Raw genomic sequence first — 21,515 nt, 5'->3', positions numbered from 1 at the left:
GAAGACTTCCAAGATCCCTTCCAGCTCTATTCTGATTGATTGAAACTAGAAATCAGACAGCCCCAGATGCCAAATGTATTCTGTAATTCACAGCCACAATACGATGGAACCCTGAATTAACAGCATGTCAATAGTTAATGCATTATTAGGGTCTGAATGTTTGCCCCATTACAGAATGAAAGTGCTGTCTACCCAGTTAGTTGCCTTTGTTACTGCTATCCTGTCTCTGTTGGCTCTGTCTCAAGGCCCTACAGTCACCTGCTGTCCTCAGAATATAGACAAAGACTAGCGGACGTTATACACCTTGAGACTGTCCTTCAACAGTGTTAGAATAAAGGGGCGGGGGGGAAACCACAGCCTTTCACAGCAATAATGCCAAGATGAACTAAGTCTGTCTGGATCAATATACAATAACTTAAGGTGGCCAGTGGGATAGATAATATGCATGCTTGTGCTGGTGCTGTGGAAAGATGAAAGGAGGGAAAAGACAAATCTATTTCCTTTGAGTTTTGTATTGATTGAATCATAGTTTGTTTATTCAAATATATATATATGTATATATGTATGTATGTATGTATGTATGTATGTATGTCCTGGTATTTCTTAATTATCCTGATATTAAAATAAAAAAAGATTTTTTTTCTGTTTTCCTTAATATATATGTTTATATATATAGTTTTTGTCACCATAAATGCATTTCAAAATCTGGAGAAGCACAAAATGTGAAGGAAACTGTCCACTTTGAATTCTAGGAAGGATGATTTATTAAGTCAATTTGCTTAAAAATGTTAACCAAAAGAAGTTTTCTAATATATTTGCCTAATAGTAAGGGCTTCTTTACAATATGTATTAAAGGGAAAAGATAAATTTATGACAGACTGAATAGACTGAATTTATATATAAAAGTCAAGCTGGCATTTCAGGAACATTATTATAAATAATTCTTTGATGGAAGTGGAATATTCCCTATTCATATGCCACTAATTTTGTCATCCAGCTTTTCTGTTTCTAATTTTTATGTAGCTTCTCTGCAGTTTTATTAAATTCATCTAGAGATAAATATGTTTACAGTTTGGTGCTAGAATTTTGTTCCAAATTTCAAATAATTTCATACATTATTGTCAAGGAGCCATATTTCGTAGTAAGCCTCTTTTATTTTAACTAATAGATATACATACAGAAAAATGTTTAATTTTGTATTTGATTCATGTATTGACAGGATTCTAACTATGTCTGATAAAAGTGAACTGAAGGCAGAGTTAGAACGTAAGAAACAACGCTTGGCTCAAATAAGGGAGGAGAAAAAAAGAAAAGAAGAAGAAAGAAAGAAAAAAGAAGTAAGCATTCTTTTTTCAAATTACACTTACCAGATAATTTGCTTACATGCTAAAACTTCCTAGTAATTTTTGTTAATAATAGCATCTGTCAAATTTTGAATGCAGTTAGCAATCTTAATATTTCAGAAACATCAGATAAATGTCATCAATAATTTCATAGAATCATTTTTCTCCCCAGACTTTACCTAGCTCGATATATGTATTGTTTTATCTATATCACTATATTACTACTAGTAATTAAAATATTTCTGATTAAATATAACCAAGGCTTCATGCTCATTTATGTTTAGAAGATATCTACTTTTGTTTCACACTTGAGTTCCTGGGTGCATATCATTTGATACCAGTATTTTTTCATTCTTAACTTGTTAAGAAGGGTCAAAACTACTTCTGTGCTCTCTGTTGTTTGATTCAGTACTTAAGATTCTCCTCTTGGGAAAAAAGGAATCTTCTCTATTAAAAACAAATGCAAAGAGTTCTGCAAACTTCTTTAAACTTTTAAACCTGTTATTGTTTGCTTTTCAGTCACATTTTTAGCCAAAGTTCTGAGGTATTTAATTATTGGCTTAGTATGCTTAGCAATAAACTCAGAAGGGGTGGGTTTTCATCTTTTATCTGTTTTCATTTCTTGCTAAAGTTTTCTTTTTTATTTCTATTTGGCCAATATTGAAGGAAATCTCACCAATTTTTCATTTCTACAAAAATCTTTCTTATCTTACAATAGCTCCAATTAGTGACACTTCCAAAGTGATGTCATCGTCCATCTTAGTGGTACATAATTCCTGACCAGCAGTATTCTTCCAAGATGAGCCACTCTGACTGCTGTATTGAGTAATTTTTAAGGATCCTAGAGATACATGAATGTCTTTACTTTTTCATCCAACTCTTTTTTTCTGCATTTTAACAAATGTTAGAACTTCTTGGAAGCTAACACTATTTTTCTGTTTGGTATACTAATATTTGATGTTATGGGGTCGCGATGGGTCGGACACGACTTCGCAATTAACAACAACATATAGCTGATAAAGTCAGCTGAAGCATACAAGAACCTATATACAATAAATACAATAAATTGAAGATGATCTTTATGAATAGTGATAACGAATGAAATGTTTATGAACAAGTTTAAATTCAGATTGTTTGAAAACAGCATGTTAAGAATTATTGATATTAAATTCCTATGAAAACTCTTAACTGAGAAGCAGGATAATAAAATTTGCTATGTCAGAGCAAAAGAAAATAAATATTTCTAGAATGTGGAGAAATTAATTTGTTACTAAATCTTGTTCCATGGTAAAATTATCTTTTTTGTTTTTATAAAATTATTCTAAAAATCTATGAGAACTTACTAGAAATAATTGTTCTACTTATAATCAGTGAATTACATAAAGGTTTTTGAATAACTATGTTTGATGGCCTGGAATATAAACAGTTTTTGAATAACTATGTTTGATGGCCTGGAATATATTTTTGTTTGGCCATGTATGTTACAAGTACAAATACTAATTTATAATATATTAGTAAATTATTGATTGCAGGTCTACCTTAGTTCTTATTACTGCTATAGAAACCTGGAAGCTGAGCTCTATTTTTCTGCATTGATTTTTAGGAATAAAGTGTTGAAAGTTTTTGTCTTGGCTTATAATTATAGAGCAGGGGTCTTCAAACTTGGCCCTTTTATGACTTGTGGACTTCAACTCCCAGAATTCTTCAGCCACAAGTCCTGTTATAGAGTATAGTTTTATATCCACTTACCTCAGTGTAGCTACTAAGGATATGCAGTGTTTCAAATTCAGTTTGGAATAGATATTTTGGAACATGTAGTACCTCTGAGTCATTAAAACAGCCATATCTTGTTTCCATTCTATGGAATATCTGTTTTAATGAATCACATTAAAGTGGCTGCTTTAATGGTGCTACATTTGCATTTCTGTTTGTTCAAAAACAATGCACAGCCTGAATTTTATGTTCTGTCTATTCAAAAATGACTAGAACTAATATAGTCCTTTCTTCCTCTTTTTTCTCTATTCCCATTTTTAAAAATACTTTCTACTATGGATTTTAACAATACTAAAGCATAATGCAGACTAATATAAAAAATAGAAAAGAAATATAAAGTGTAAAAGAAAAGAACTCGTCTTTCTCAAAGTAGGATTGTTGCTAAAAAAAACTTGTTATCCAAGGTAAGACTTTCAGTAAAATATTACAGATTTATTATCACCAACTATTTTTGTTTCAAAACAATTTTCTTATACAGTAAAGATGTGAAATGACATATTCATTTTAATAAAATAGACTGATCAGAAGAAAGATGCCCTTCCTGTACAAGATGAGTCTGACCTTGAAAAAAAGAGACGGGAAGCAGAAGCTTTGCTTCAGAGCATGGGTTTAACACCTGATACTCCCATGGGTAAGAAGTATGCAGAACAAAATGTCATGAAAATGTCCTTCATCCAATTAAATGTGGCATCAATGTTAGCATGAAACTTGAGTTACTTACTCATGCATGTACCTAATATATGTTCATTATCATTACAGTTAACTTAGAAAACATCTCAGAACATTGTTCTGTCTGATTTAGAATATTATTTTAATAGAATAATATTACTGATTTTTAATTCTTGCATCTCTTTATATTTCATCAACTAAAACTTTTAAGAGTAGTCCATTAAAATATAAAATCAATGCAGCAAAAGGATTGGCAGCCTAGACCTTCCAGATGTTTTTTTACTACATCTGGATGGCTTAAGATTGCTACTCCTAATTTAAATGTTGCCAAATGTTTTCATTCTTCTTTTTCTAAGTACCGGTAATTGATTGAATGGAGAATGGCCCTATCAGTTCATACAGTAGAAATATGACCTGTAGAGACTCTTACTAGAATTTGGGAGGAAGCTGATTTTAACTAAGTCCACTTCAGAGTTCAGAAAATTTTTTGAAGAGATTGTATCAGAAAGGAGGAAGTGACATAAATTAACTCTTATATAATTTCCTCCAGTGGAAGCATCCCATGACTCCAATCCTGCTGATAGGAGCCCTTTAGTGAAACTGACATTTCTATTTGAAATTTTTTAAAAAAGTTTATTTTAAAATTCTTATAAGCCTGTGCTTCCAAAACATCTCTAATATTTTCTTTTTTAATTTCTAAAAATATTAACTATTTTAAATAAAATATTTAACTATTGAAGATAGTTACTACCTATTGGCACAAGGAGTTAGAATTATGCCACAAGAGGGCATTGTAACATTGCAGGAAACCTTATTCATTCATTCATCATTCAATTTCTATAGCCACCAATCTCAGACAAGTGACTACTACTTGTTTTTGTTCAAGTCGTTTGAATGGGCCAATTTCTGAATGAATAAAGTAGTTTAATTTTGGTGCAAAATTATTTATTTCTTTTAAAATGAGTTTTAAAATGATTGAAGGATATATTTTGAAACAGCTATCTAGAATGATAGCTTTAAAACTCCATTATTTTAGCATTAGAAGCATTTGGGAACTCTTTTAACCAATGGTTTTAAAAATACAAATTTTGTTTACTTTAAAAATTATTTGTTATCTGGCAAAATAGTCAAAGGTAAATTGACTATAGATCCAAATTCAAATGTTATTTGGCAATGACATTTTTATATTTTAGATTAGAAACATGGGGAATTTCATTGCAAAAGGTAACATTCCTGGTCCATATGAAATAATAAGTGTCCTATTGTAGTTTCTTTTGTTCGTGCATACATATAATATGTTACCTACCCCTGGAATTTCTGAACTTGGGGGCTTATTTTCAAATGTGTTAAGGTATTGTAATTGAAAGGAAGATCTCAGCCTTCATTAGAGCACCAGAAACTGCTATGCTTAATTTTTTTTTTAATCATAATTAACTGCCTCATTTTCTGCATCTTTATTTGTAAGTAAACATTGGTTTGTTTGGCAATTCTTATTGCTTAGTATGTTTTACAAGGGCAAATATTTTTTGGTCCCTTATATGAAATATTGTCATTACTTTCAGTATTATTTTAGTTAGGTAGTTTATGTGCAAGACCACCATTACACTATTAACCACATATGGTTCCCATCTGTTCACAAGGGTTCTCATTATCCTTAGTATCAGGAAATAGAAAACATTGAAGTAAATAACTGCAGTTCTGCCTCTAGAGGCCTCTTATGGATCTCGGAACAAGAATCATAACTCCATAGTAGGCAGTTTCATAACAAAATGGGATATTTAAAATTTAAAAGATTAGTTTATAGATCCTATATTCATTTAAACTAATGTATTACTATTAACTGTTTAATTTAATAAACAATAGTTTTATTAATTAAACCTTAAGTGCTAATTCAGCAAGAACTTTCATTTTGTGTTGTTAATACATATTTTAAATATGTTTTGAAATTCTAAAAGGAACTATTATGGAAATAAGATAACAGCTTGCCTCCAGAAATCGTGGGCACTCCATCACTGGAGATTTTTAAGAAGAGGCTAGACAGTCACTTGTCTGAGATGGCATAGGTTCTCCTGCTAGAGCAGGGGGCTGGGCTAGAAGACCTCCAAGGTCCCTTCCAGTTCTGTTCTATTCTATTCTATTTCCACTTGGTTACATTTTTTAGTATTTCTTATGCTTAAGTAAGGACTCCCTGCAAATGTGAAATTTCCATTCAAGGTGCCATGAGCAATAGAAAAGCTTTTGAAACTGAAAAAAATCACATTATTAAGTATTTTAAGCATTTCAATCTAAAAATATTTCATAAAAATTACTGGGAATGGAAGAGCTTAGTTTGCCATGAGATTGTTCCTACTAATATAAAATAGCCAGTAGATGGCAGCAGTGACTAGTTAAAATATTTCTTTTATTTATAATTTAGAGTTATAAGGCCTCTAACTTAACAATGACACTCAGTATTGTACAGATTAAAAACATAAAAAACAACAAAAATAAACAGGAGTATACGTAAGAGAAAAACAAACATGCCCTAATCAAAATAGATATTGCACACCAAATAGACATACTTCAGCCTTGGGGGGAAAAGATAGATTTTCAAAAATCATTTAAAGGCTTGCAGGGTCAGGATCATCCAAACCTCTATTCCAAAGAGCAGGAGTCATAACAGAGAAGGTTCCCAGGTTCCATCAGATAATTGATGCAGCTTATGTCACAGAGGAAGTATATGGACAAATTAGGATATAGCCATAATTGCTTGTACTACTGCATTTTGGGCCAGTTGCAACTTCTAAGTTATCTTCAAAGGCAGTCAAGTAGAGCAAAGTGCAATAATTCACATATGATATGACCAAGATGTAAGTTCCCGTGAGAAGGGATCCTTTATCCAAGGAAGGTTGCAATTGACATATGATTTGAATTTGATTGAAGGCTATCCTGGCCATAGATGTCATCTACTCTTTAAGCAGGATGTGTAAGTCCAGGAGGATGCCCAATTATGTGTCAGTTCTGCATTGGGAAATACCACCAATTTAGAACCAAAGATGGAAAGTTTCTAGCACCGGAAAGAGTATGCACTCATAGCCTCTCAGGGTTGAATAACCTGACTACCCTACCCTCACTCCTACTCCAGTTTTAAACAGGGACTCTTGACTTTAAGTCAACTGTCTCTCTTTAAAGTAATCAAATAGTTGAATTAGTGTCTAATATTGGTTGTGAGGCGTTTTTTTCAAATTAACATTTAAGGTACAGTAGTGAAAGAAATAGTGTATGCAAGTTTTGCTAAGCATTTATCAATTTCTTCAGTTCTATAGTAAATTTAAGCTGTTTAAATATATTTCACCTTCCAACAGTGCTTATATTTTAATTATCTGAGAATATTGAGCAATGCTGCATAGTGCAAAAGGGAATAGGAATTGCCGCTCTCCCATTTTCCTTTATTGAAGCATACTGTATGGCTTTGTAAAAGGACACCGTAGATCAAATCCAATATATTTAACCTCAGTAATAGTGAAAATGTATTTAATATAGGAATGATTTTCTGTTTTCACTAAAATCAAAACAGTGTAAAAACATGCAATCCTACTCTCTTCAGTAATGAAAAAAATCATTAAACCTTAACCACTGACAGTTACTCTTTCAGATTTTTTTTATAAAAATTAAATGTTAGAACTAGAAAATATAGAATGTGCTGAAAATAATTATTTTCAATACATAATAGCACATTTTACAGCTCCTTATCTGCAAAAGGCCCTAGGACTTAGCATCAATCTCTTCTAAAACAAGTTGCAGAGATGTAATTTTCATGGAGCCGTCCAGAATTACCTTGTAGGAGAGAAGGAAACATAAAAATTTAACACAAAAAAAATAACCTTGTCTGCTATTTCTATTGTTCTTCTGTAGCAGTTTTTCAAGATAATGTCTGGAAAGGAAAATCATCTTGGTTCTTTCTTTCCTGATTCTAATAAAACCTTTCCTCAAAACTTATGGGAATTCTACACAATACATTGCATTTTTAATTACTTAATTTCTAAGAAAAGGTTGTTGCCATATTAATTGCCATTATATTAATTGAATCTATATTTTCCTTGCATTTTAAGTAAATTACATCTTTTTTTAATATTATCCCAAAATGCATTTAAATGGCAAATACTGCATGAATGTCCAGCATGATATGTTAACATTGTCTTTTCCCCTTTTTTTCTATTGTTCATTTTCATCCATTTTATTTCTTTTTGTTTTGTTTTGTTTACCATCACTTTTTTAATGCTTCCATGTTAAATTAATTTGGAAACATCCTAAGCTGTGCAACCTCTACGACTAGTAACAGCGGATACCTGTCTGTTTCACTATTTAGTCCCTCCTCCTATGTCTCCATCTTCGAAATCTGTGAGCACACCAAGTGAGGCCGGGAGCCAAGATTCTGGTGATGGTGCTGTTGGTTCAAGGTATGTTTTCTCAGAATAATTGTATTACGAAGTGTAAAACATTTTGTTAGGGTATTTTTCAATAACATAATACACATATCAAAAGATATAGCCTGTTCTTGGCATGTCAGAAGACATGATCCAGTGGCTTCCTCCTCCCTCTATTCAGCGGAATTTGATTGCTGTCTGAAAGTGGAGGCCAGTGCCTTTCAGCTTCTTTTACATTAAGGACTCTTGCCAAAATATGTTTTGAACTGTACTAAATTCTCAGCTAAAAATGTAATTTTCTAAAGAAGGTTTCCTATTGTTTCTAATGCCTCTACTGATATTTTCCTAATGTTGCATCTTGGAATAGCACTCATTTGAATAAAATAAAACTTGAATTATTTAAATAATTAATTTAGGTTCTTTCATTTCTACAGGCAAAGTAATCAGATATTTATTATCAAATATTATTTTGTAATGCTGTGGTATGTCAAAACACTCTAGTGCTTAAAAGCTAGTAAGTCTGATAGTTGACAAAATTGTTATTGGCATGGGGTGAGATGGGAAAAGAGATAGAAGCCTTGGTAGCTTACTAAATAGATTTGATAATAACACTATGTTTTCTTCTGTGGCCTTCCACTGCTTTGTATTTATTGATTGTGGTGATATCTAATTGGGTGTTCTCCTCCTGTTCATTGTTCTTTGTCTTTTTGAATTGTGCCATCAAATTTTTAGGGCTATTTTAATGTCCCAGGTTTCTACATTTCTACCACTGTATTAGTGTTTCTTTCTTTTGAGTACCTGTTTCAGAGGTTTAAAAGATCCCTTAGAGCAAATTTTGCAAGAAGTAAAAAGGGAGTATTAGTATTGGTTGTTATGTTCCATAGTCTATAGGTTGAAACATAAGGATTATTACTTGATTGTTTTAAATCTCTGCTTTACTATTAAGAAATAGCTTATAGTAATCTCTAGATTTATTTAACCACAGCCAGTCTAACATAATCATGTGGTCAGGTTAATAATGTATAGGGCTTGGGATGGAAAACATTCATAGAGTAGGAGTTAATTACGCCTTTAAGCTACAAGTTTCACTTGTACCTATAAGATTTGTATGAATAGAAGACAGAGTATGCTGCAGGCAGGCAGTATGGAGGGCAGGTGAAAAAGCAGCAGGAACAATTTACAACCACCTGCTGACTTCTACCTTGACTTTGCTTGTGGGTAAGTCAGGGAACGTTGCAAATCACATGACCAGTTTGCTGTGATTTGTAATAACAAGTTGGGCACCAGTCAGAACTCTAAGGACTGGTCATAACTCCTATTCATTCAACACCATTGTAACTTTGAATGGTTGCTCAACTAATAGTTGTAACCTGAGAACAACCTGCAGTCTGGTTTCCTTATATTAAATGGTGTTATTACTTTGGCTTCTCTGTCACAGGATAATGCCAGCAGGACTTGTTTATTATAGGTTTCTTCTGATAGAAGAATACATTATGGATTCAAATGTTATAGCAAGTACAATTCTAAAGATACTATCTGTTCTTAGTATTTTGGTATAAATTGGAAAAAATAGCTTATAGATTTTTATTAACTACCACTACTTATCTTTGCTGAATTTTATGGATATAGTAGTAACAATCTTACTAAATTTAGTCTATATTGTCTAGAAAAGCCACCATAATCAGGCATCTGGAACTAAGTTAAATAAAATATGAATGAATTGATTAAAAGGAAATTGAACAAAAGAAATTGCAAGATCAGCTTTGTAAAGAATCTTGTGAATTATTTAAGGTTACCATAGTGTTAAATGTATACAACAAATAAAATATCTATAGGGCCCAGCATGACATTTTAGGCATTCCTAAAGGCTATACCTTTAAAGGCTTCTTAAAAGTATTCAATTAATAAAACTAAAAAAGCATAAAACTAAAGAATCATACATTTTATTGTGATTAAAAAAATTAAAGCAAAATATATAATTTGAAAAGAATATTGTTAAATATAAAGATAACAAAAAGATTTAACATAATTATTCTACCAATAACAAGAAATCAGGAAGATGGCAAAAGCATTAAACACCAGCATTATATTATCTTTATAAAAGATTATAAAGAAATGGCCTATACAGCTGCAAAATTATAAAAATGAATTATTCATTTTATCTTTTATTGCATGTTGTTAGGAAAATCGCCAAATACACATCCACATATGAATTTTAAATTGCCCTTGGGAAGTTTTCAGTTGACTCAGAAAGCTTTCTTGTCACTGATGTGGTTGATTTGATAAATCTGAGTGAACTTTGTATGATTGCTGCCAACATCTGCATGATCTGGCATGATTGCTGCCAACAGTTTTTAAAATATGCTCTCATAGAAGATAGATAGAATTTATTATGGTCACAGACCAGAGTTCAAAACAAAATGTTAGACACAATGCAGGGTAAGAATATTACATAAGTGATACTGCATTCAATAAAACATGTGAACATTAACTTTCCTCCTGACTGCAGTAATGAGTAGAATCATCTAGGCCACTGGTGTCAAACTTGCCACGTCACGTGACATGACGTATCGTGACGTATTGCGACTCTTTTTGCATTGCTGGCAATGGGGTGGGTGCGGCTTTGCTATGATGAAACCGGCTTGCGGGCCAACAGTTTGACACCCCTGATCTAGGCAGTTGTATGGAAAACAGTTGTATGGTTGGGCAATATCCTGGTGCAGGTTTCCACCCTGCCCAAAAGTTACTAGGAAACTACATGCTAAAGTTTAGCTCGAAGCCTTAGACATGTAGATCAATTTGTTGGGGCTTCCCCCACTCCACTGTGGTACCCACTTAGTCTTTACCAGCAATTCCCACGGCTTCTTCTCTTAATGACGGACACATTTTGGGATTACAACAGCAGGATTGCCTAGATTGCTGTCACTAAATGATGCAGTTGTATGATGTCACACTTTACAATCAGATCACTTAGCAATGGCAATCCCAATTCCAATTGCCATATAATTCAAGAACAACCTGTTCAGTTTTGGGGGTTGCTAGCCAGAAATTACACGTAATTTGCCATCCTTCAATAATGTTTGCTTCCTGATTTTCAGCGCAGCTAGGAAATACAGTGCAATTTATAGAATACTTGGGATTAATCTTAATTGCTTATCAGCCTTTCTTTGTCCAATAGGAGTAAGCATATTGCAACCATTTCATCACAATATTTTATCCAGTAGGGATATTCAAGCCTGATGAGTCAGCCTTTTAATAGAATCCCACTAAAATATGTAGAGCCTGCTATGATTTATTTGTTAATTATAGATTTATATAACAACTCTTTTGCAAATATGCATAAATAATCTACGTTTGAAAGATAATATTTCTGTCTTGCTGATATAATTTCTATGAACCTATTTTATGAAGCTCATTTGGCTGCTGATAAATTTACAATGATTGGGCTGTCAGGCTATAATATGTCTTTTTTTCTCGCTCTGTGTTTTCCCACAAGTGCAGGGTGTGCTTTTTTGGGATCAACCAAATGTTGATCCATTGGTTGCAGCTGGAATTGATCAAGTGGCTTGTTGCCCAAGCCTGACATCAGGAGCTGAGAGAAAGTGACCCACCCAAAGTCACACGACTGTCTTTCATATTTAAGACAGGACTAGAACTCAGTCTCCTGGTTTTTAATCTAGTGCCTTAACCATTAGACCACATTAGCTCTCTTGCTATAATATGCCTTCTCAATTCATTTTCATTTAAATTCATTAGAGAATTAAGAATATTTACAGAACAAGTCAGCATAGTGTTTGACCTCTTCATCTCCTCAGAAAGCACAGTAATGTAATCTGTTATGAAGAAAGCACAAATAGTTCTAAACCTGCTGGAACTTTTTAAGATCAAAGAAATTACATAGAGTGCTGGTAAGTCACCTGTTTGGTTTTTCAAATACAGGTGAATGTATTGAATTCTTTCCCCAACTGGAGAGAGAAGTTTGAATGAATAAATAAATGTTTCCCTACTTTGCTACTAGCAAAATTAATTAAAAACAAGCTTTAAAATATAATAACATTAAAAATATAATGAAATCAAGGTTAGACAGTACAGTATATATACTTAAAACGTTGAGTAACAAGAAGAATGAGAACCAATGAAAAGATTAATTTAAAAAAATAGAAGGTTAAGTTTGAAAACAAAGAGTAGGGGCTAGGGAGGTAAGCCTATCCAAAGAAACACAGGTAGTCCTCAACTTACGATTGTAATTGAGCCAGGAATTATAGTCATAAATCATTGTGGTCATTTAACCTAGAGAACCATCTTTTATATGAACTTACTTGAGGACTTACAGTTGGGTCTGCTCTTTATCCATTGAAAGCACAACAGGCTATTTTAAGTAGTTTCTCAAAAAACGTGACATGTCATCTGTGACATTTGGCTATTTCCCCCCTACTTTTAAGGAGGGTTTGCAGATATAATTCTGTAAACATTTTTTCTCCATTTTAACCCTCAAAACCTGTTTCAATGTTATTCAGCTACTATGTATTTACTGTAATGCTTTGTTGGTTGCTTCTTGTGTATCTTTATTAAGATATTTTTAAAGGATATAAATAAAAATTATTGCATTTAAATGTTCAAATGGAAGATTTTGAATAATAGAAAATAGCAAAGTGTAAACCAGTTGTACTGAATATAGATGGGTCTCTAATTATTTTCAAGTTGCACAAAACCAATTTCATTATTTGCAACAGGGCAGAAAATCTGTGTATTCAGGGTATAAAGTTAGCCTTTTTTGTATACATTAGGAGGAAATGGGAGTTAAAGAGTTAACCGAACACTCCTTATAATGAAGGCAGGACAGAAAGCTAAAATAACTGGGAGAAATATGTAAGAGAGGCAGAGTAAAAAAAGGGGGCGGGGAAAGGAAGAGGATTTAATTAGCATATAAAAGAAAGAGACACTAGTTGCCTTTGAGACAGAACAGAGTTCTGTGCCTGAAAATATCAATTTGTATCTTATATTATCTATTAATACAATATTATAGTTAAATAAAGTTAAAATTATTTATAAACAACTGTTACTTTGAATATATGAGAGACAGAATGTAATAATTCTACCCGACATTGAAAATAACATGCTTCAAAGAAAAAAGCTGATAAAAAAGAAAATAACATTAATATGCTCGTATCATTTTTGGGGCGGTGGCAACATTATTATATGCCAATAATAATTTTGGAATAATTATGCCATTTCTGACTGCAGACTATTGGCAATATAGATAAAAATAGTTATTAAAATGCATATGCATATTTAAATAAATTTTAGAATAAACTATATGAAATATATTTACTTTTACATCTTTATTTCAGTATGTTGCATTGTATGTTTATTATATGAATATACTGGCTTCTGCATCGTGCTCTAAGATTACTTTTGATTCACTGGAATTTAAGCATATGCAGAATAAGTTTATTAAGCATGCTGTTTTCTTGACATTGGATGTCTTGGGTTGGTTTTAAATTAAATGACATAAGCCCAAGGCTGTGCTTAACCCATAATTATAGCAATGTCATGTCTTGGAAACACTAGCAGTAGTATATCCCAGTGGAAAAGCAATTTTTCTGTACCCAAAGGTTTATGTGTTGACTCATTTCCTTTACCAATATGACAATTTCCTGAACATATTTAATGCTTAGGGCAAGATTACAATATGTTAATGAAATGGATCAGATGGCACTACTAAATCTGTGTATCTTATCAATATATTATATGTTTTCATGTTTTTAAAATTATACCTCTTTTCAAAAATTTAATATATCTGTTAATACTATCAAATTATACCTAATTAAAAAAGTCTTTGTTGGTTAGTTTTAAAACTTTTACTTTATTAAATGTGCATATATTTCCACAGAATATAATTGAAGTGTAGTTGTCTATGAATCACTGATTTTATAAATACAATAGTTAATCTAGTTAAAGCTAATACTTTAAAAATGTAGCATATTAAACTTGTGAAAAGGTGCTATGAACTATTTGATTAATATAATATTGCAATCATATTTAAGGGTACCATATGTAGATTGCAAAAATCTAGGCAGCAGGAAAAAGATACAGAAAACAAATGGTTTTCAGATTTTAACAGCCAGCATATGGTATTGCTAGCAATACTAATTGTATGTTTGTATTTTAATTGATTATATATTGCATGTTTTCCTGTAGCACTGAATGTTACCTTGATTTTCACTAACTGACCTTTTGGCATTTCTTTGTTTCTGAAACCATAATATGAGTGTAACTATAGCCTTAACATTTCATAGACTGTACTTGCTTTACTAATCTATGGCCTTTTTTGCTAATGCTGCATGGTTGTCCCTCAACTTGGGTATCAGGACGCTGCATTGGGATACTGATCCATCTGTTCTACAGCTCCACTCTGATTCCGATCTGGGGTACAGCAGAGTTTTTTTTATCTTCCATCTTTATGTAGCAATTGTTTATATATGTTCAAAGTAAGATTCTTTAAAATAACATGTGAAACCATTGTGATTAGGTAAGATTATAAGCAATAATATAGTATTGAATTTGTTAATCAGCAATTTTTAACAATAAATTTCCAAACAGTATAAAACTAGAAAATATGTGTTTGGGAAAATGGACTAACATAATTGAAAAAAATTATAAGTTCAGCTTAAATTACACTTCTGGATTGTTACATTTGCATTCAGCACTTTAATGTATTTTTTTAACTTACTAATTTATTAAATGTTTCTTCCTAGATTTTAAAAAATAATTTATTACTTTTTGATATTTGTAACAAAGCATGAATTTGCAAATAGCTTGCCTGTTCACACGCCTATAATGCAGGAATTAAATTGGCCTATCATATAAGAGTAAAGAATATACATGAATTGCAGTGGGAAGAGTGTAATATAAATATGAAACTTCATTACAGCGTGTGGAATAGAACAAGACTAACAGGCATTGGAGGTTTCTACCTTACTACATCTTTGAGAGGCATAGATGCATTATGGCCAAAGTACAGTAGGCATATATTCAGATGCTTAATGGGAACCATCTTGTGATGTATTATGATTGTACAGTGCTTTGGATTTAGTTTTGAAGAGGTACTTTTCAGGAATGCAAACATGGCTCTTATCTGCAACTCCTTAAAGATGTCTGGTCTGTTTCTAGGATTACACAGCTGTAGCAGAAGCCTCCCCTCAATAGTTACAGGTTTCTTTGCATTCCAAAGCACCTTTTTCAAATCAAATCTGTGCATTCCCATCATGAGTGTGGCCCTAAAATCAGGTAGTTCTTCAGGCATTTCATGACTCTCTAATTCAAAAGTCATTGCACAATGGTATCTTAATTATAATTGATTTAAACATAAGATACTTTATAAGTTAAATTGTAGTCGTCCTGAGTTTACATATAAAGCACATGCTTTATTTTAGGTTGGATCTAGAATTGCACACTATTTATTATTAGCATTTCTATATGGCAGAATGATCGAGAAAATAATCAAGTCTTAAAAAAAATCAATTATCCTGTAGTGATGTTTTGGAATTCTTTGGAGGGTTTTTGAGAGTGTGAGGCTGCACATGGGGTATGATGAAAATATTCTTGCCCCTTCGTCCTGCAGGATCATCCTGTTCGTGAATTTCTGTTGTGCAAAATTCCAGATTGAATCCATTTTATTTACTTTTAAAAGTAGATTATCCAAAATCCACTAATATTTATACCATCTGAAACAGTATAAGAAATTGTGATCTGTTTTAGTTTAGTTCTATTAATTTTCTGTCAAATTTTCACATAGAATTGCTCCATAGTGTACTTGTCTTAGATAGGGTGTTGTAAACATATTGCTTATAATGTTCCACTTCATTTTCTTTAGACGTGGACCTATTAAACTTGCAATGTCCAAAATTACTCAGGTCGACTTTCCTCCTCGAGAAATGGTCACATATACGAAGGAGACCCAAACTCCAGCTATGACTCAGCCTAAAGAAGGTAAATACAAATTTCATTCATACTGTCTCCTTACACATAAAGAATATCTTTCTATATAACAAGGCTTATGTGACAAGGTAAGTGTCATAAAACCTTGATGCAAGAAATAAATTCAATATTTTCTTTGTGGAAAATATTAAAAAAATATTTGCAGAAAGGAAAACCATTCTGTCAAGACATTTGAATTGGCGTAGAATTCTGGCTTGGTTTTTTTATGTGCTTTTACCTTAATTTGATATTTTAATAAAGTATCATGTACGTGTCTTTTTCTCTTAGGAAAAATCAGGCTTTGCAGAGTCTCTTTAATATAAAATAAATAGTAGAACCAGTTGTAGTCACAAGGGCAACGAAGGCACGTTTATAGACCAGTGAATGGCCATGCACAATTTTAGCTTAAAATGTTTTTTAAAAAGTGGCTTCCTTTTTTGATAGTGGGATGTGCTGTGGCAAAAAATAAAAACAAAAACCCTGCAACTGTGTCCCCAGAGTGGTTAATAGGCTTCCTCCTCCACTGAAGCCTAGCATTCGCTGCCTGTTACAAATGTGTTCTAGGAGGCTAAGGAACTATCTAGATCAGGGGTAGGCAACCTCGGCTCTTTTATGACTCATGGACTTCAACTCCCAGAATTCCTGAGTCAGCTTAGCTGACTCAGGAATTCTGGGAGTTGAAGTCCATGAGTCATAAAAGAGCCGAGGTTGCCTACCCCTGATCTAGAAGAACCTGGGTGGTATGGGAATGATATGTAAGCATAATTGCTTCTCATTGATCTTTCTAGTTTGCATGCATAACAGTATTTAACTTGTGACAAAGAACAGATTCAAAAATGTCATTTGTTCTGTGTTTGTACTATATGGTGCAAAGGATAAAAAACAGTAGTTAATCTGATATATATGATGCCTTTTTTTACATCAAAGAATGTTAGGGCAGTATATAATTAAGAGATGTATCTATAAGCTTGCCTTTATGCTGAATAGGGTTGACAGAACAACAAGAAGAACAAGATTTTTATCCTGCTATTTATTTTATTTATTTATTTTATGTTATGTTATGTTATTTTCATGTGCTATCCCACTTTACAACTGCATTGCGACAGAGATTCTAGTCCCAGTTATTTTTGTTAAGTGAGGACTACCGGTAATTGTTCCCTGTTTCTTGTCACAGATGAACAGACCCAATTTTTATGTACATATACTGATGTAAGACATGTAAACAAAATCCCATAGGGGGGAAAAGGGCTATGGGGGTTGGGTCTCCATGTACTTGAAGAGCAAAATGGACATCGCTAATGGATTCATAGTGCATCGGTTTGGTTAGGAGAGCATTGACTATTTGAGCCTCCCCTATCTACATTTCCTGGTAAAGTACATGGGAAAATCCCACGGGAGGAAAACCCATTTAGGGTTAGGTTGACATGGAGTCAAGAGGAAATTGGACATAGTTGTATATAAATATAAATAAATATAAATAGAATGATTGTGGGTATTTTAATTATCAAGTAGTCTGGTTAGACTCTCAATATGGATTACAAATCCTACTTTAAGATAAAATCCGTGTTTATTTTTCTTCTGTTCAATTGTGCCTGATTCTTGGAGACTACCCGGACAAGTCTTTGAACTTTTCTTGGCAAGGTTTTTCAGAAGTGGTTTGCCATTGCCTCTTTCCTAGGGCTAAGAGAAAGTGACTGGCCCAGCTGGCTTCATGTCCCAGGTGGGACTAGAATACATGGTCTGGTTTCTAGCCTGATGCCTTAACCACTTGTCCTCAAATATGTCTTCACTTTATATTAAAAACTTATACTAAAAGGTATTGAGCAAAATCTAGTTTTTGTGCTATATATCCCATTTATTCATTTTTTATGTATTCCTGTTAGACTAAGAACTGAAAAAAAAATCCAGAAGACAGTGGTAAACTTCTTCTTAACTGTTGGTTACAGAGACTATGAGTCAAACTCAACTCAAGAATTAAAGTACTTTTTATCTCAAATGGAAAAGGAGTAACTTGAGGTATCTTGCACACTATAAAAAGCAAAAAAAGAGTAACAAGTCAAAAGAGCAGCTATAAAAGAATATAAATATAAGAGATCCAAGCATAAATCCAAGCACATAAAACCGGAACTAGGTAAATAAAAATAAGTCCAGGGAAGTAACATCAAAGGCAAATGGTCTTTTTAAGGCTTCTTTTACATCCAAGATACTAAGAGACATAGATTAAGAGGAAAATTACTTTACTTGGGAAGGAGGAAAGGGAGGTTGTGTTTCGAATCTTAGAGTTTTCCCAGGATAGCTTATGAACTTCAGCAGAAGCTGTAGGAAACAGACTTGATGTTCAAAAGGTATATGATGCATGCCCATTGCATGATCTACTTAAAAAATTGTCTATAAAAGCAAAGATTACTCTTTTTTTAGAATCTGAAAATGATTAGGAAGTTATAAAGACTTGGTTCTTTAACAATCTTCTCATTCTTAGTGTTTTCATGTCTTAACAATTGGAAAACAATAACTCCATAATTGCTCTATATTATAGATATCCTTGAGCTTCCATTTCTAGATGTATTGCTCAGTATGAAAGTGCTAAATTATTACCTATACTTAATTCTTACAATGTTCCCATAACAAAATAATAAATCTGAACAGAATACTATGTGTTAATAATTGTAATTTCCAGTCTTGTATTGTATTGTGTATGTAAGACACAGTAGGCTCCTGATATGAATAAATAGTGCCAGACAGAACATGGGAAAAATAAAAGTCATCATACATACTCATTTTATTTAATTGTAGTAGTTCAGTATTGATCAAGCTTAAGATTCAGTGAAATATTAGTCTCACATATGTCTATGCTTCTTTCCTGTGAGAAAAATGTATACAAAGGAAAAATAGTCAAGTTAACACATAAGTTAGAGGTTTGATTGTTGATGTGAATCTTCAAAGTGACTTCAGATTGCCTGTCTGTTATTCCCCAATACAAGTAACAATCAGTTAGCTTCCACTGAATGAAAGCTTGTCGTTATCTTGCAATGTTACTGATAGGTGTCACTGTCAGGACTTTGATGCATAGGATTTTTATTAGAATGAGAAAAGAAAGGTAAGCAAAGCAAGGATGCAAATGAGGCCTGTTTAGCAGTGAAGTGAATCTAACCATATTATCTCTACTCAGTGCTTTAATATTGTCAAACTTTTTATCATTTGAAAAATTCTTGGTCTATATTTAATACAAAAAGATATGATTAGGTTACTTCCTTCTACTATTTTTCAGAAGTATCTGCCAAAAATAAAAAAAAATAAAACAGTAAATGTGATCTGAAGACACTTCGGCTTAACAAAAGACACCCATTTCACAGATGATTTAACTTTGATTAACCTACTCTGCAACAACAGACCACATAGACAACTGGAATTTCATTCTCTTAGAGTCATTGCAAGGCGCTGTCTAATTTACAGCCTGCTTTTCTTCTCATCTCAACAAAACACAGCACAATTTTGATGTTAACACTAAGTAAAAATTCACTGATTCATTTACCATTCATTGAGAAGAGATTTGGCATTTTAAAAGTAACTGCTACTTTTACAGATTTTTAATGCTTGCCTTGTAACCTTAGATCCTCTGTCAAGGAAAAAACATAGTAACCACTTAGTATATTGTAATAAATATTCATCAGTAAAATGATTTGACATGTAGTTTCACTCCTCATTGTTATGTTCTTGCGTGGCAATGTAGCTTTTAATGTGAAATAAATAAAGCATTTCTGTACCATTGGGGTAAATCTTGTATGCTGAATAATAAAAGAGATTACAGCAATGAAATAAAAGAGCTGGACATTTTTTCAAAATATTTTCCGGGGCCTAATCCAGAATGGTACAGCTGGTGCATATATATTAGATTATAAGCAATACTATTTAACTTTCGCTGCTGTTTAGTACCCTGGTTTTAATTCATACATAATACTGTATTTGTAATATCGTGTACATAAAATATTAGTCATTAAAATTGCCATTTTAAATAGTATATTCTGTGGGACATATATATTGGCGAGAAAAAATAAACCTGTATGACAATTTAATTACAAAGTTTGGATAGTTTTGCATCCTTATTCTGTGGTCAGTTTTAGTAGAACCATTGGTGTATACAGGGCTTTATTGAAAAGCAAACAAAAACAGATACTTCCAGCTGCACTTGAAGAACTTTTTTAAAAAAAAGGAAGATGGAAGTGACATTAATAAGGGAAAGAATTGGTGTTCATTGATATATGGATATGCTTTCTAGCAGCAAAAGGTGAATTCAAAGGCTACACAAAACAGGAGATTGGAAGGAATGAGAACAGTTGGTAGGAATATTAATATTTACATTACAAATGAATATTACAGTATGAACAATAATACATTAATATATATATACCCAGAAGAAAGGGTATGTTTATTTAAGAAAGCAGGTGTCATTTGGATACTAAAGTGACAAAGCTGGAGAAGTAGATTTTATAGACCAGTATATATTGAGGGGAAAAATTAAGTAGGTCTATATTTTCACAGTGTTGTACAGGATTAAGCAGCTTAATTTGGCAATGACTTGAATACAAGGAACAAAGAAGGCAGAAGCAGCAGGAATTTCAGATGTGCTTGCCATTATGCCAGCACAACTGCATCATTTAGGCTAGTGAGTAATAGACAGAAACCTCATCTCTTGGATCACAGTGATGTTTGAAAAGCATCAGGCACTGCTTGAAGTACTTCAAAGGCTCTGGGTACTATTGGGTAAAAAGCAGGAATAGGACTCTCGACAGATAAAAAAATTTCTGGTCACATAGTTAGCCCAAATTTGTTGACCTGCAGAGAGATGATTTAGAAAAAGCTATGGCTTCTTGCCAGAATAGTAGATTATTCTAAAATAAATACCATGTATGTCTATATATTGAAGTGAATTTATAATTCTGCTGATTTGTTTGCATATCAGCTTAAATTTAAATTTACTAAGGAATAACTATTCTTGGATATCCACTTAGTTCTCTTAATTCCTTTCCTAGTATGCTATTAAGTGATAACGTGTAAGATTAACAGGATTAAAGTTTGTTGTTTATTTAGAGGTGTTTGCATATATCTTAAAAATAAGTATTAAACTGAAATGAGAAATTGCTCCAGTGCTTGTAAGTGTATTTATGTAATTGCAGTAATATCATTTCTAGGGCTGAGAGTCAATAATAGTTATTCCCAAGCATTGACAGCAAATAAAGAATAAGGACAAGGAGGAATTTGTTTATACATCTGTCATCAACAGTAAAAATGTGAAGGGGGGGGCAATTGATTATCAGATTTCATCTCTGTAATATATGTAAATAAC

At 32.6% G+C, this 21,515-nt stretch overlaps 1 protein-coding gene across 1 annotated transcript in view; it reads left to right on the top strand.

Annotated features, from left to right (window-relative positions):
- DYNC1I2 (dynein cytoplasmic 1 intermediate chain 2) overlaps positions 1-21,515 on the top strand; it is a 39,020-nt gene that overhangs the window by 1,334 nt on the left and 16,171 nt on the right. Inside the window, exons 2-6 of the mRNA XM_015811865.1 lie at positions 1,220-1,337; positions 3,633-3,747; positions 8,080-8,224; positions 14,563-14,622; positions 16,068-16,183. Coding sequence (XP_015667351.1) covers positions 1,230-1,337; positions 3,633-3,747; positions 8,080-8,224; positions 14,563-14,622; positions 16,068-16,183 — 544 coding nt within the window. The 5' untranslated portion in view covers positions 1,220-1,229. The remainder of the gene's footprint in view (positions 1-1,219; positions 1,338-3,632; positions 3,748-8,079; positions 8,225-14,562; positions 14,623-16,067; positions 16,184-21,515) is intronic.

This window comes from Protobothrops mucrosquamatus, unplaced genomic scaffold, assembly GCF_001527695.2.
Source record: "Protobothrops mucrosquamatus isolate PMUCROS unplaced genomic scaffold, P.Mucros_1.0 scaffold54, whole genome shotgun sequence".
NCBI lineage: Eukaryota > Metazoa > Chordata > Lepidosauria > Squamata > Viperidae > Protobothrops > Protobothrops mucrosquamatus.
The sequence above is the reverse complement of the archived record's forward strand: the minus strand, read 5'-3'. Positions and strand labels throughout refer to the sequence as shown.